Source organism: Microplitis mediator, chromosome 10, assembly GCF_029852145.1.
Source record: "Microplitis mediator isolate UGA2020A chromosome 10, iyMicMedi2.1, whole genome shotgun sequence".
NCBI classification, from domain to species: Eukaryota; Metazoa; Arthropoda; class Insecta; order Hymenoptera; family Braconidae; genus Microplitis; species Microplitis mediator.
In genome coordinates, this window is record NC_079978.1 from 19096606 (window position 1) to 19110515 (window position 13910).

Here is a 13910-nt window from a genome sequence, read left to right on the forward strand (position 1 = left end):
TTCTTTTTTGTATCTTAAACAAATGATATTTGTATTCTAAGTACAGTCATTAAAAATAGCTGTACTGTTATGAAACGCCGAAAATATAAATGATTTTTATTGAGGGCTGGTTTTCAAAATAAAATAAAGTAAATTATTTTTGTCATCTCTTAATAATAAAATAAAAATACTAATGTATCAATAACGGCCCTATAGAAGTCTTATTTTTGTTTCCAATACTGATTTCTTTTTTATCTGAAAAACTGTTAAGTCGGTATCATTAAAATGATAATTTTTTACTATCGACGGATTTCCTCCACTTTATTTCTATGTTTTTATTGAGTATATAAGGATGTGACAACAACGCAGAATTAAATTTGTCACGAAAGTTTTAACAAATCCAAGTTAATAATCCCGGACATCGAAATGAGTGAGTAATATAATTAAAAACACCCGATAAAAAATGATTTTATCTGAGTATATTTGAGTATATATGAGTATATATGATTATGTATGAAATCATACATAATTATATATAATCATATATGGAATTATACACTTATCCAAAGAATTAAAGGAACAAAAAAATTTTATTAATTTTTTAGTGATTTTTGGAAGGCTGTATTTTCGTGAAAAATGATCGTATCGAAAAAATCAAAGAGCAAATTGAAGCTTGAAATCTCTAGTTTAAAGATCTTCCAGCAAAATAATTTTTTGAAAAAAGAAAAAGGTCGAGACAAAATTTTTCTAAATTTTTTGGTTTTGTTATTTAGGTCTACGGGGCCGGGAAAAATTTTTTCAAAAAAACAAATTCATGGCTCGTTCAGAAAATTTATTCAGCTACAATTTGCTTTTTTTTGTTTCTTTGTACGACAATTTGCTGCTGAGATATCAGCGTTCAAATGAAAAAGGATCCTTTTGTCTTTGATTATTGATATCTCAGCAAATAATGGTCACACAGTAATTCAAAGGGAAGTTTAATAAACTTGAATAAATTTCCTACAAGCTCCATTTTCGATTTTTTCAAAAAAAATTTTTTTTTCATCCATATTATCAATTTGAAAAACCCACAAAAAATGGCCATTTTCTGGCGTTGTAGTCAACTCATTGCTACTTTGCAAATATTGATAAAAAAAATAATGTTGCCAGATGATTTTACAGCGTAATGTACCCTTAAAAACCCTGGAAATTCTCAGATTGATCCATTGAACCGTTTGTCCAGTCCGATTGCTCAAAGTTTTGCAAAACAATTAAAGGAACAATTTTCATTCTTAAATTGTGTAATCGTTATCAAAATGAAAAAATTGATTATTTTTCGGATTTTCTTTCATTTTTGCGTTAGTTATTCAGTTAATGTAGACGGTAAAAAATATTGTGTATCTGTGTTAAAAACGGTCCGTGTTAAAATTTTTGCGTTGATTATTTTGTGTCAAATCAACACAATTCTTTGTGTTACTTTAAAATTTTTAATCGATTTACTCTTCAACACTTTAAAAGTGTTACTTAGTATAAAAATCGATATTATCAACATTTATTAAGTGTTACTTTAACATCAACACAAAAAAAAGTGTTGAAATTTTAACACAAATTTTGTGTTAAAATTCAACACAAATAGTCTGTGTTGGAAAATAACACAAAAATTGTGTGGACCGTTTCTAACACACAGATTGTGTTGATTTTAACACAATATTGTTTACTGTGTAAGGTGAAGAGAAAAAAAAAAATTTTCGAAAAATGAGATAAAACAAGAATTTCTATACTTTTCATTTGGATAACTTTAATTTGCTCCATGGATTGATTTCAAAATCTAATCAGCTCTAGAACTTTATAAGCCGCGTCGAATGCCACCTCAACCATCTCAATCGGTTAATTTGTTCGAGAGATATCGATGGCGAAAGAAATGATAGAAAACGGTTTTTTTCGATTATCTTTGAAGTGACTCATCCGATCAATATTAAAATTTAATCAGCTCTAGAATTCAAAAAAACGTGCCGAATGCCACCTCGAACGTCACAATCGGTTGATTAGTTCAAAAGATATCGGCGCTGAAAAGTTAAAAAAATAATATAAAATGTTATTTTTTCCGGATAAATCAAAATATAATGTACTAAATGTTTTTGAAATCAAACCAACTGTTTCTGTTTATAGTCTCTTTTGATTATCATTTAATGTCATCTAACTTGTTCTTTAGTTTAAAACATATCATCAGCAAAAAATTGAGAAAATCCATTTTTTAATGTTTTTCTCGGATATTTCATATATTATTGCTCTGACCTAAGTTAAAACTCACTCAAATCTTGATTTTGATCACTGACATTTATTTCTGCCTCGATACATTGATTTCATTGAACATAATCGAGAATAAAAATTTAAAAATCGCTTCTTCATTAACAATTTTCGATTCTTAACTTGTCAAACTTTAGCAAAAAACGTAACTTGTTAGAGCTTGAAAAGCTCATAAAAAAACGATTCCATGTGATAGCATTTTCGAGCTCGAAAATATATTCACAGTGATATCCCGAGTCGAAAAATAATTCCGGATTATGGCCTCAACAGTGGATTTTGGACTCATTCAGGTCTCATTCGGCAGTTTTTGTCGGATAAGTCTCAATCAAGCCTCAACAGCTTAACTAATTGGTTAAGTCTCATTCTGCCCTCAACGTGAATATGATTATATGAGGCCAAAATCCGTTCAAAATTGCGACTTAAAAACAATATTTCAGTTTCATTTATTATTGAGGACAAAATCCGTTCATAATTGGGACTTAGAAAAAATCATGTTTCATTTTTTTAATAAAAATGAACTTAATAAAAATTTAGAACTTAGTAAAATTTTATGTTGTTATATGTTTTAATTAAATTTATATATCTTGAAAGTTATGTGTAATTGATCTTGAAGTATTCTCTATACACTGAGAGAAAAAAAAATTTTTTTTTTTTTTTTTTTTTTTTCTAATGCGGAATAAAAAGTTTTTTTAATTTTCAACAAATTAAAAAAATCAAATTTAAACTTAAGGTTTCATTTTTTTACTTCCCGCTAAGACAATTGAAAATTTGTAAAATTAAAGAAAGTTATTGGTTTCGGTCCGATTTTCGAAATTCGAGCTTTCAACATATTTCGACTTTTTGAGGTCCTAGGAAACCAATCTGTCTAATTTCAGAATGATGTATGTATGTACATTAGGGTGCTTCAAAAAAAAAACTTTAATTTTCTTTTTTCGCTCTTACACCCTGAAACGTTAGTGGTTGCCAAGAAAAAAATCCTCCCAAAAGATGGGCTCTCTAGCTCAACTCTAAGAGGTCGCTATTTTAATTTTAATTTCCCATCGGATTAACATGTAAAAATTTATTTTTTCATTCAAAGTGTAATTACTTGTACGCTGCTGAATATTTTTTTAAATTAATACATAAACCTTTAAAGCTGAGTCCTCAAGCTTTTCAAAACCCTATGATAAGTCATAATTATCATTATTCAAATGTCAATTGAAGCTATCTGAAAAGTATCGATTTTGTATTTCAAAATGAAATTGTTAATTTCCGATTTTTTTTTGCTAGCCCGGGTCGAAAAATTTGATCTGATTTTAGTCTAACTGGACTGTATTTGGACTACTTGGTCTGTTATTGAACTTCGATAAAAATTTTAATCTGTTTTTGATCTACCCGGACTGAAAAATTTAACCTGATTTTAGTCTGATTGGACTATTTGATCTGATTTTGATCTTGTATGAAAATTTTAAGCTGTTTTCGACCTGCTACTTTAAAAAACAAACGCGTTACGAGCAGACTAAATTAGATTAATTCGTGAACTTTAAAAAATTTTAGTTCTGAAAATTTACAAGGACAAAACTAGATTAAATCATGGACTTATAAAATTTTTATTTATGGGCAATATTTATGAAAAAATATTAAGTTGCAGAATTGATTATGTTTTATTTACTATTTATTTACTATCTTTTGTTTGAAATAGTCGGCAGTTAATGAAAATTTGACAGCTTAATTTTTTAGTTGTCTTCATTGAATATTCATATCATTGAATAAAAGTGATAAAACAACTCTTAAAATGTCAAGAATTTTCTCTTATTTACTGGATAAAATTAAAAATATTATGGCATAAGAAAACATCAAAATTCTTGTGCTACGGAGAAAAACGTTGGCTCGAAATCTACCAATTTTTATTATGCTGTCGACCAAACTTGAAACAGAAAGTAAAGTATCCAAAAAATTACTATATGCTCTTGTAAAAATTATTATGCTGCATCAAAATTATTATAATGTATGAAAGTAATTGATATTGAAGCTCATCGATAAGTTTCTCGCGCGTAATAAGTAATGTGATACAGTATAATCATTTTTTGTAAGAGCACGATAATTTTTTGGATGCTTTACTCCCTGTTTCAAGTTTAGTCGACAGCATTGTAAAAATTGGTAGGTTTCGAGCCAACATTTTCTCTCTGTGACATCTTATGATGGAAGCGCATTAGCATGTTTTAAATACCAAGAAAATTAAAATAAATTAATAAATCTAGATTATTATTATTATTATTATTTATATTTATAAAAAGTCCTGTATTTGTCGTTAAAAACAATTGAACACAGACTAAATATTATAGAAAATAAAGTCTGTTTTTGTCCTTAAAAACAATTGAACACAGACCAATAATTATAATAAAAAAGTCTGTTTTTAGTCTAAACGCGATTTTAAACAGACTAAATATCATACGAAAATAAGTCTGATATTAGCCTGGATAAGGAATAGTACGGGCAAAAATAGATTAAATTCTTATATAAAGTAAATACGATTTATAAACTTGAATTAAAGGAAAAATATTTGAATTTATCATTTATTTTAAAACAGATCTAATTTTTTGACCCGGGAGCTTCAATTGCGGATAGTTATGAATATGAGCTCTTAATTCCAATGCTAAGTACTTGCCATTTGAATTCAAAGATTTCCCATTTAAAATACACGTAAATTAAATTACTTTGTTTTTAACTATCTAATACTCAGCTGCGTTTCATGATATCAAGGCGGTTTTGGTCGCAATTGTAGGGCATTTGGTGTTCTTCAAAAGTGCCCGTAGTTACTTAGGTCTAATTCCAGCTGTTTCACTTGTGTCCGTTGCGGAACTTAGTTTTCCTTCGAAATTGACGTTTATTGGCTTGCAAAACATAAACCAATGAAAGTACATCAAAAATGTTGATAGAAATTTTATAGGAAATTTTATTCCCGTTGAAAAAAGTCCTACGAGTCAAGTCGCTAAAGTCCATAGCTTCTGAGTTATAATCATTTCAATAATTTGAAAAATATAATATCAATTATAATTTTTATTTTATATTCTATTTTTCAAATTATTAAAATGATTATAACTTACAGATATTTCCAATGACATTTCAAAAATTACTATATTCGTTCATGTATGATTATACCTAATCATATATGATTATATATGATTAGATCTGGCCAATTTTCGGATCTGATTATATATGGACTCATATATAATAATATAAAATCATTTTTTATCAGGCAGTCAAAAACAAGTAGCAATTTTATATATAATAAATGATCGATATGTTTTTTATCCGACAGATACTTCAATTATTAAATTGATAATAATGCTGGTAACATTCTCCAGCATTTCATTTGTTGATTCTCACTCGGTAACAATTTTTTAAAATAAATTGACTATTTTTATCAATTGATTATTTAATGAAATGGTGATTCTAATATGTACAGATTAATGAACGTTCGGCGTCAGCTGAAGGCGTCATAATTGGACCAGATACTCCAGTTTACTATGTAGAATGTCCGCTTAATGATTGTTTAGTACTTAATAGAAGTGTAAATGTAAGTTTTATATAAGAAATAATTATCATTATTAAATTTTAATGATTTCTTGTTCTATTAGAAATTTGCGGCATCCGATTCTTACAACTTCTATCGTGATCCATATTACGTATTAGACGGTAAGTGATTTAGTAAATAAAATGAAATAAACTAATCAATTTTTTATTCTTACAGGCACATTTTTTCTGAAAATATTAGTAATCCTTGATTGGGATAGTAGAATCGCAAGCGGAGTACAAGCTATACTTAATGATTTAGTAGACAAATGGAATAAAGCAGATAAATATTTTGAACAACTTGGTAATCCCAAAATAAAATTGGCTATTGCTGGAGTCGTCATACCGACGGTAAATGAATAATTGTTTTTTTTTTTTTTTTTTGTCATTATCGTTCATTAACTTGTACACGGAAAGAAAATTATGGCAGCGGTTCCCATAATTTTGTGAAATTTTTTCCTATACCATCATAGGAATTACGACCATAAATTATGGGAGCGGTTCCTATAATTATAGGAATGTTTCCCATAATTATAGGAATAGTTCCTATAATTATGGGAATGATACCCATAACACTATAGGAATGATTCCTATAATTATAGGAATGGTTCCTATAATTTATAGGAATACTTTCTATAATATTATAGGAATACTTTCTATAATATTATAGGAACCATTCCCATAAATTATAGGAACCATTCCCATAAATTATAGGAACCATTCCCATAATATTATGGGAATGATTCCTATAATGGTATAGGAACCATTCCCATAATGCAATTGGAATGGTTCCTATACCATTATGGGAACCATTCCCATAATATTATGGGGATAGTTCCCATACTATTATAGGAACCATTCCTATAATATTATGGGAATGGTTCCCATATTATCATGAAAAAATTATTTTAAAGAAGTGTGGTAATTACTTCTACAATACACAGAAATATTATTAAATATAAAAACAAAAATTCAAACATTGAAAAAAAAAATCGTATTTGGCTAAAAAACATTAAAATTTTTAACAAGAATTTTTTGTCAGCACAAATCATTCAAGAAAATTCAAATTTTGGGAAATTTCTACACTATTGTGCAAAAAAAAAAATTTATGATATTATAGGGATGGTTCCCATAACATTATGGGAATAGTTCCCATAATATTATAGGAATAGTTCCTATACCAATATGGGAACCATTCTCATAATAGTATGGGAATGATTCCCATACCATTATGGGAATGGTTCCCATAATGATATGGGAATGGTTCCCATAATATTATGGGAATCATTCCCATAATGGTATGGGAACCATTCCCATATCATTATGGGAACCATTCCCATATCATTATGGGAACCATTCCCATAATGGTATGGGAACTATTCTCATACTATTATGGGAATGGTTCCCATAATATATGGGAACGATCCCTATAGTAGTATAGGTACTATTCCCATACCATTATGGGAACCATTCCCATAATGCAAAGCAAAACTTCCCATAATTTTCTTTCCGTGTATGGTATAAATTATTAAATGTAGAAACCAGGTATATGGAGAACAACGGACCCAAAAGAAAGTAGTTCTTACCTCAATAATGTGTATCCTTCCGCTTCTGTTCTAAGTAATACGACGAAGTGGCTCATTGATAATTTTGATCACTTTGGACGTCTTAACTTCGATCTTTTTATGTTCATAAAGCAGTAAGTATAATAATAAATGTGTATCCGAGATACAGCACTTTGTACCAAGAGTAATAATTTTTTATCTTATTTAATTAGCCGCAGTGAGCATGTGAATTTCCGCGAGGCGGCTTTTGATTGTGTTACTAAATATGGTTGCCATTATCGTCCAGTAGGAGCAATCGTGCATAAAGATTATTATGTTAACCGATATGTTCACAGTATCGCTGGACAGTAAGGATTCTGTATGCAGATAATCAGTTATGTATTTTATTAAGGGTAATTACATTTTTGTGCAGGCTCGGAATTCGGGTAGATGATGTTATCGGATGTGAAAACGATGATTATATAATGAGCATGAGCAAGTATATTAAAAACCCAACTTGGTCCGAATGTTCTAAACGAGAATTTGAATCATTAATTGGGTACGTATAGTTTTGTTTATTTTTTAATCAAATTTTAGGTGTTGAAATTTACTTTAGATCTATTTTTATTGCAGTAACAGCAAGTACAGTTGTTTACATCAAATACCTTACGGTCAGTGAGGAGACAACTTTACAATCTTTCGTAAAAACTTTTAAATAAAGTTTTATACTTTAAGCAAAAGTGTATAAATGTTAATGAATAACATTTCCAAATAAATAGTAAAAATAAAAAAATTGTGTTGAATTATTATCTGTACTTCCTGCATTGTTGCACTTTGACATAAAAACATTAGAGAGTCATTAAAACATCTCCAAATGTAGAAACCCCGCATGAAAAAAGTCTATAGGTGAAAAGTATATCTCAAATTATAATTGTATATATAACAGGTTATATATAATTCATGTTTAGAGAGCTTATAATTACGTTTGTAAGAAAGAGAATTTGAAAACCGCCTGACTCTGCGGGCCAGCCCCGAGACTTCCCGCTGTTTTCGAGCTCAAAAAAAATAATATCAATACATTTTTGAACTCCTCAAGCTAAAAAATAGTAATATCGCACCGTCCATTGCGAAAATTCAAGTAAAAAACAATAAAATAAAATTAGTCATCTTCGAAAACACGATAATTTTTGAAAAATATAATAAATAAAAGTTTTATACATTTTTTTTTAGTATCTCTTGGAATATTTTTTTATTGTAGCTCATGAAAAGTCGTGTTAATATGACTCATAGATCGTGTAAACGAATAATAAATGAAAATTTGAAGTTAAACAATAAAAATTCAAAAAATCACATTTTACCGTTTTTATGAGCCTTCTTTTTTGTAGCTGAAACAAATGATATATGTATTCTAAGTATAGTCATTAAAAATAGCTTTACTGTTATGAAATGCCAAAAATATAAATGATTTTTATTGAGGGATGGTTTTCAAAATCAAATTAAGTAAATTATTCTTGTCATCTTTTAATAATAAAATAAAAATACTAATGTATCAATAACGGCCCTATAGAAGTCTTATTTTTGCTTCCAATACTGATTTCTTTTTTATCTAAAAAATTGTTATGTCGGTATCATTAAAATGATAATTTTTAACTATTGACGGATTTTCCCCACTTTATTTCTATGTTTTTATTAAGTATATAAGGATGTGACAACGACGCAGAATTAAGTTTGTCACTAAAGTTTTAACAAATCCAAGTTAATAATCCCGGACATCGAAATGAGTGAGTAAAATAATTAAAAACAGTCAAAAACTAGTAGCTATTTTATAAATATTAAATGTTCGATCTATTTTTTATCCGACAGATACTTCAATTATTAAATTGATAATAACGCTGGTAACATTCTCCAGCATTTCATTCGTTGATTCTCACTCGGTAACAATTTTTTAAAATAAATTCACTATTACACGTCTCAACGTGAAGCGTTCGAGTAGTGCTTTACCCTCACTCTCTTAAAGTCAAGCAATTATTTCGGCTTAAATTCCTTTCATCCGATCTTTTTTTGCATTTTGGGTATTCAATGAGTTGATAAATATCAACAATAACACTTTTTTATGACAGTAGATACTAAAAGAAAAATTTTTTTCCGAAAAACGAAAAAAAAATAACCCCCCGAATAAAACGTAAAAAAAAAAAAATGTAAAGAAATTCTTGTTTGGTCTCGGTTTTTGGAAAATTTTTTTTTTTTCCTCTTTACCTTACATTTACTGAATAACTAACGCAAAAATGAAAGAAAATCCAAAAAAAATTAATTTTTTCATTTTGGTAATGATTACACAAATTAAGGAACAAAACTTGTTCCTTTAATTGTTTTGTAAAACTTTGAGCAATCGGACCGGACAAACGGTTCAATGGATCAATCTGAAAATTTCCAGGGTTTTTTGGGGTACATTAAGCTGTAAAATCACCTGGCAACATTATTGTTTTTATCAATATTTGCAGAGTAGCGATGAGTTGACTAAAAATCCAGAAAATGGCCATTTTTTGTGGGTTTTTCAAATGGATATCAAGGATGAAAAAAAATTTTTTTTTTTGAAAAAATTGAAAATGGAGCTTGTAGGAAATTTATTCAAGTTTATTAAACTTCCCTTTGAATTACTGTGTGACCATTATTTGCTGAGATATCAATAATCAAAGACAAAAGGATCCTTTTTCATTTGAAGGCTGATATCTCGAAGCAAATTGTCGTACAGAGAAACAAAGAAAAGCAAATTGTAGCTGAATAAATTTCCTAAACGAGCCATGAATTTGTTTTTTTGAAAAAATTTTTCCCGGCCCCGTAGACCTAAAAAACAAAACCAAAAAATTTAGAAAAATTTTGTCTCGACCTTTTTCTTATGATTCCGCAAAAACCGTGGCTCAAAAAAATATTTTGCTGGAAGATCTTTAAACTAGAGATTTCAAGCTTCAATTTGCTTTTTTAATTTTTTCGATGCGATCATTTTTCACGAAAATACAGCCTTCCAAAAATCACTAAAAAATTTATAAAATTTTCTTGTTCCTTTAATTTTTCGGATAAGTATATATACATAAATAGTTCAATCTTTGGCCACACATGGGTGCTTCCGATCAACTCAGTTTAATCTTATTTCATTTTAAACACAGTCTCAATATTTCAGTCATTAAAAATACAAAAAAAAACCACAACATTAATTTACAAACAGACTTGAAAACTTTCTTTTTCAATAAAATTTGTTACACGCAGGGACATAAATAAAAATACCTGCTATACCCGGTATAGAGAATGTTATTATTTTTTTAGTTTGTTCGCTGGAACGTGGAGAGAAGCGCTTAAGTAGCGGAAAAATGAATACTATTCGCGGGAGAATTTGAAACAAATTTTTTCTTTTATTTTATTTTATTTAAGACTTTTACGGAGTATTTATATACTTAAATATTGAGTAACTGATTGATGATTATTTTTGTCATAAAATAAGCGTTGAGACGTGCACTTTTGAATTTTCTAAACTTTTTTTATCAAAGGATTATTTAATGAAATGGTGTTTCTAATACGTACAGATTAATGAACGTTCGGCGTCATCTGGAGGTGTCATAATTGGACCAGATACTCCAGTTTACTATGTAGAATGTCCGTTTAATGATTGTTTAGTACTTAATAGAAGTGTAAATGTAAGTTTTATATAAGAAATAATTATCATTATTAAATTTTAATGATTTTTTGTTTTATTAGCAATTTGCAGCATCTGATTCTTACAACTACTATCGTGATCCATATCGCGAATTCTACGGTAAGTAATTTAGTAAATAAAATAAAATAAACAAATTAATTTTTTATTCTTACAGGCACATTTTTTGTAAAGATATTAGTAATCCTTGATTGGGATAGTAGAATCGAAAGCGGAGTACAAGCTATACTTAATGATTTAGTGGCCAAATGGAATGAAGCAGATAAATTTTTTGAACCACTTGATGATCCCAAAATAAAATTGGCTATTGCTGGAGTCATCATACCGACGGTAAATGAATAAATTGTTATTTTTTTTTGTCATTATCGTTCATTAACTTGGATGGTCTAAATTATTAAATGTAGAAACCAGGTATATGGAGAACAACGGACCCAAAAGAAAGTAGTTCTTACCTCAATAATGTGTATCCTTCCGCTTCTGTCCTAAGTAATACGACGAAGTGGCTCATTAATAATTTTGATCACTTTGGACGTCTTAACTTCGATTTTTATATATTCATAAAGCAGTAAGTATAATAATAAATGTGTATCCGAGATATAGCACTTTGTTCCAAGAGTAACAATTTTTTATCTTATTTGATTAGTAACAGTGAGCATGTGAATTACGAAGAGACGGTTTTTGATTGTTTCACTAAATATGGTTGCCATTTTCGTCCAGCAGGATCAATTGTGCATAAAGATTATTATGTTAACCGATATGCTCACAGTATCGCTATGCAGTAAGGATTCTGTGTGCAGTTAATAAGTTATGTATTTTATTAAGGGGTAATTACATTTTTGTGCAGGCTCGGAATTCCGGTAGATGAATTTATAGGATGTGGAGGCGATCATATAATGAGCATAAGCAAGTACAATGAAAACCCAACTTGGTCCGAATGTTCTATACAAGAATTTAAATCGTTAATCAAGTACATATAGTTTTTTTTATTTTTCAATTAAATTTTCGGTGTTGAAATTTACTTTAGATTTATTTTTATTGCAGTAACAACAAGTACAGTTGTTTACATCAAATACCTTACGGTCAATGAGGAGACAACTCTACATTCTTTCGTAAAAACTTTTAAATAAAGTTTTATACTTTAAGCAAAAGTGTATAAATGTTAATGAATAACGTTTCGAAATAAATAGTAAAAATAAAAAAATTGTGTTGAGTTATTATCTGTACTACCTGCATTGTTGCACTTTGACATAGAAACATTAGAGAGTCATTGAAACATCTCCAAATGCAGAAACCCCGCATGAAAAAAATGTATAGGTGAAAAGTATATCTCGAATTATAATTTTATATATAAAATTATACTTCAATAAGTATGGGAACGATTCCCATTATCATAGTAAAAGTTCCCATATCGCATGGTAATTATGGTAATGACTACCATACGTATAGGAACTGTTCCCATAAGCAAACAGGAACAAATCCTATAACGACATTGTAACGGTTTCTAAGCGTATATGAGAATAAAGCCTATATATTATGGTAACTATTTCCATAATATTGTGGTAATCGTTCCCATAATGTATGGAAATTATGACCATTGTTGAACTACATTGTAAAAAATTCGTAGAGTGAATGAATTTTTAATTATTCACTCCCCTCGGAGTGAAATTCACTTCGCAGGGGAGTTTTCGCGGAGTAGACAATTTTTTATTAATTTAATCCCTCCGGAGTGAAATTTACTCCGGAGCGGAGTTTTGTAATATTATTAATAAAAATAACTCCACTCAATAAAATCGAAGTAAAAACTCGCGTATTACATAATTGATCAGCTGATACGCACACACACAGACGCACACATTTTCACACACACACATTTGCACACACACACACATTTGCACACATGCACACATTTGCATACACACACATATTTGCACACATGCACACATTTGCACACACACACACATATTTGCACACATGCACACATTTGCACACACGCACACATTTGCACACATGCATACATTTGCAGACACACACATTTGCACACATGCACATATTTGCACATACGCGGACACACACGCAGATATTTGCACACATCCGAACACACACAAGCACACATTCGCACACACGCACACAAACACCTGCACACACCCAAACACACACATGCACGCAAACACACCCTTGCACACACACACACATAGTTTAGCAGTTTAATATAAATTAATATAAATTTATTTAAGTATTAAAACTCCGGACCGGAGTGAATTGGGAGTGAAATAAAATCCGCGTCACTCCGCAATCACTCCGCTAAAAAAAATCGGTCTATCAGTTAACCCTGCGGGCCAGCCCTAAAACTTCCCGCTGTTTTCAAGCTCGTTGAGCTTGAAAACATTATTGTGCATACATTTTCGAGCTCTTCGAGCTCGAAAATACTTTGGTATGCCATTGTTTTCTAAAAAAACATTTTTTATCATTTCTTTCTCCCACGATATCTCGTAAACAAATGGGCCGATTAAGACGATTGAGGCAGCAATCGACGTGTTTCATCAAGTTCTAAAGCTGTTTAAATTTTAAAATTGATTTATTCAGCCGTTTTTGAGAAATTTCAAAAGAACTAAAAAAAAAATTATTTTTGAATTCTTTCGTCAACGGTTTCTCTTGAACGAATGAACCGATTTTGATGGTTGAGGTGGAATTCGACGCGGCTTATAGAGTTTTAGAGCTGATTAGATTTTCGAATCAATCCATCGAGCAAATTAAAAATTATCCAAATAAAACATTTTTGAAAAAATTTTATTTTTGAAATATCTCTGAACGCACCCTACCGATTAAGTTCAAATTTTTAC

At 29.5% G+C, this 13910-nt stretch overlaps 2 protein-coding genes across 2 annotated transcripts; both read left to right on the forward strand.

Annotated features, from left to right (window-relative positions):
* Positions 1–321: 321 nt before the first annotated feature.
* LOC130675757 (uncharacterized) lies at positions 322–8153 on the forward strand. Its single transcript, XM_057481599.1, has 9 exons — positions 322–409; positions 5567–5637; positions 5714–5824; positions 5886–5943; positions 5999–6171; positions 7359–7519; positions 7598–7732; positions 7798–7923; positions 7998–8153. Exons 1-9 carry the CDS (start codon positions 406–408, stop codon positions 8041–8043), a joined length of 885 nt encoding a protein of 294 aa, XP_057337582.1. The 5' UTR covers positions 322–405; the 3' UTR covers positions 8044–8153.
* Positions 8154–9055: 902 nt separating this feature from the next.
* On the forward strand, positions 9056–12265 carry LOC130675821 (uncharacterized). The gene is made up of 9 exons (XM_057481690.1): positions 9056–9145; positions 9228–9298; positions 10943–11053; positions 11115–11172; positions 11228–11400; positions 11475–11635; positions 11714–11848; positions 11915–12037; positions 12112–12265. Exons 1-9 carry the CDS (start codon positions 9142–9144, stop codon positions 12155–12157), a joined length of 882 nt encoding a protein of 293 aa, XP_057337673.1. The 5' UTR covers positions 9056–9141; the 3' UTR covers positions 12158–12265.
* The last annotated feature ends 1645 nt before the right edge of the window (positions 12266–13910 follow it).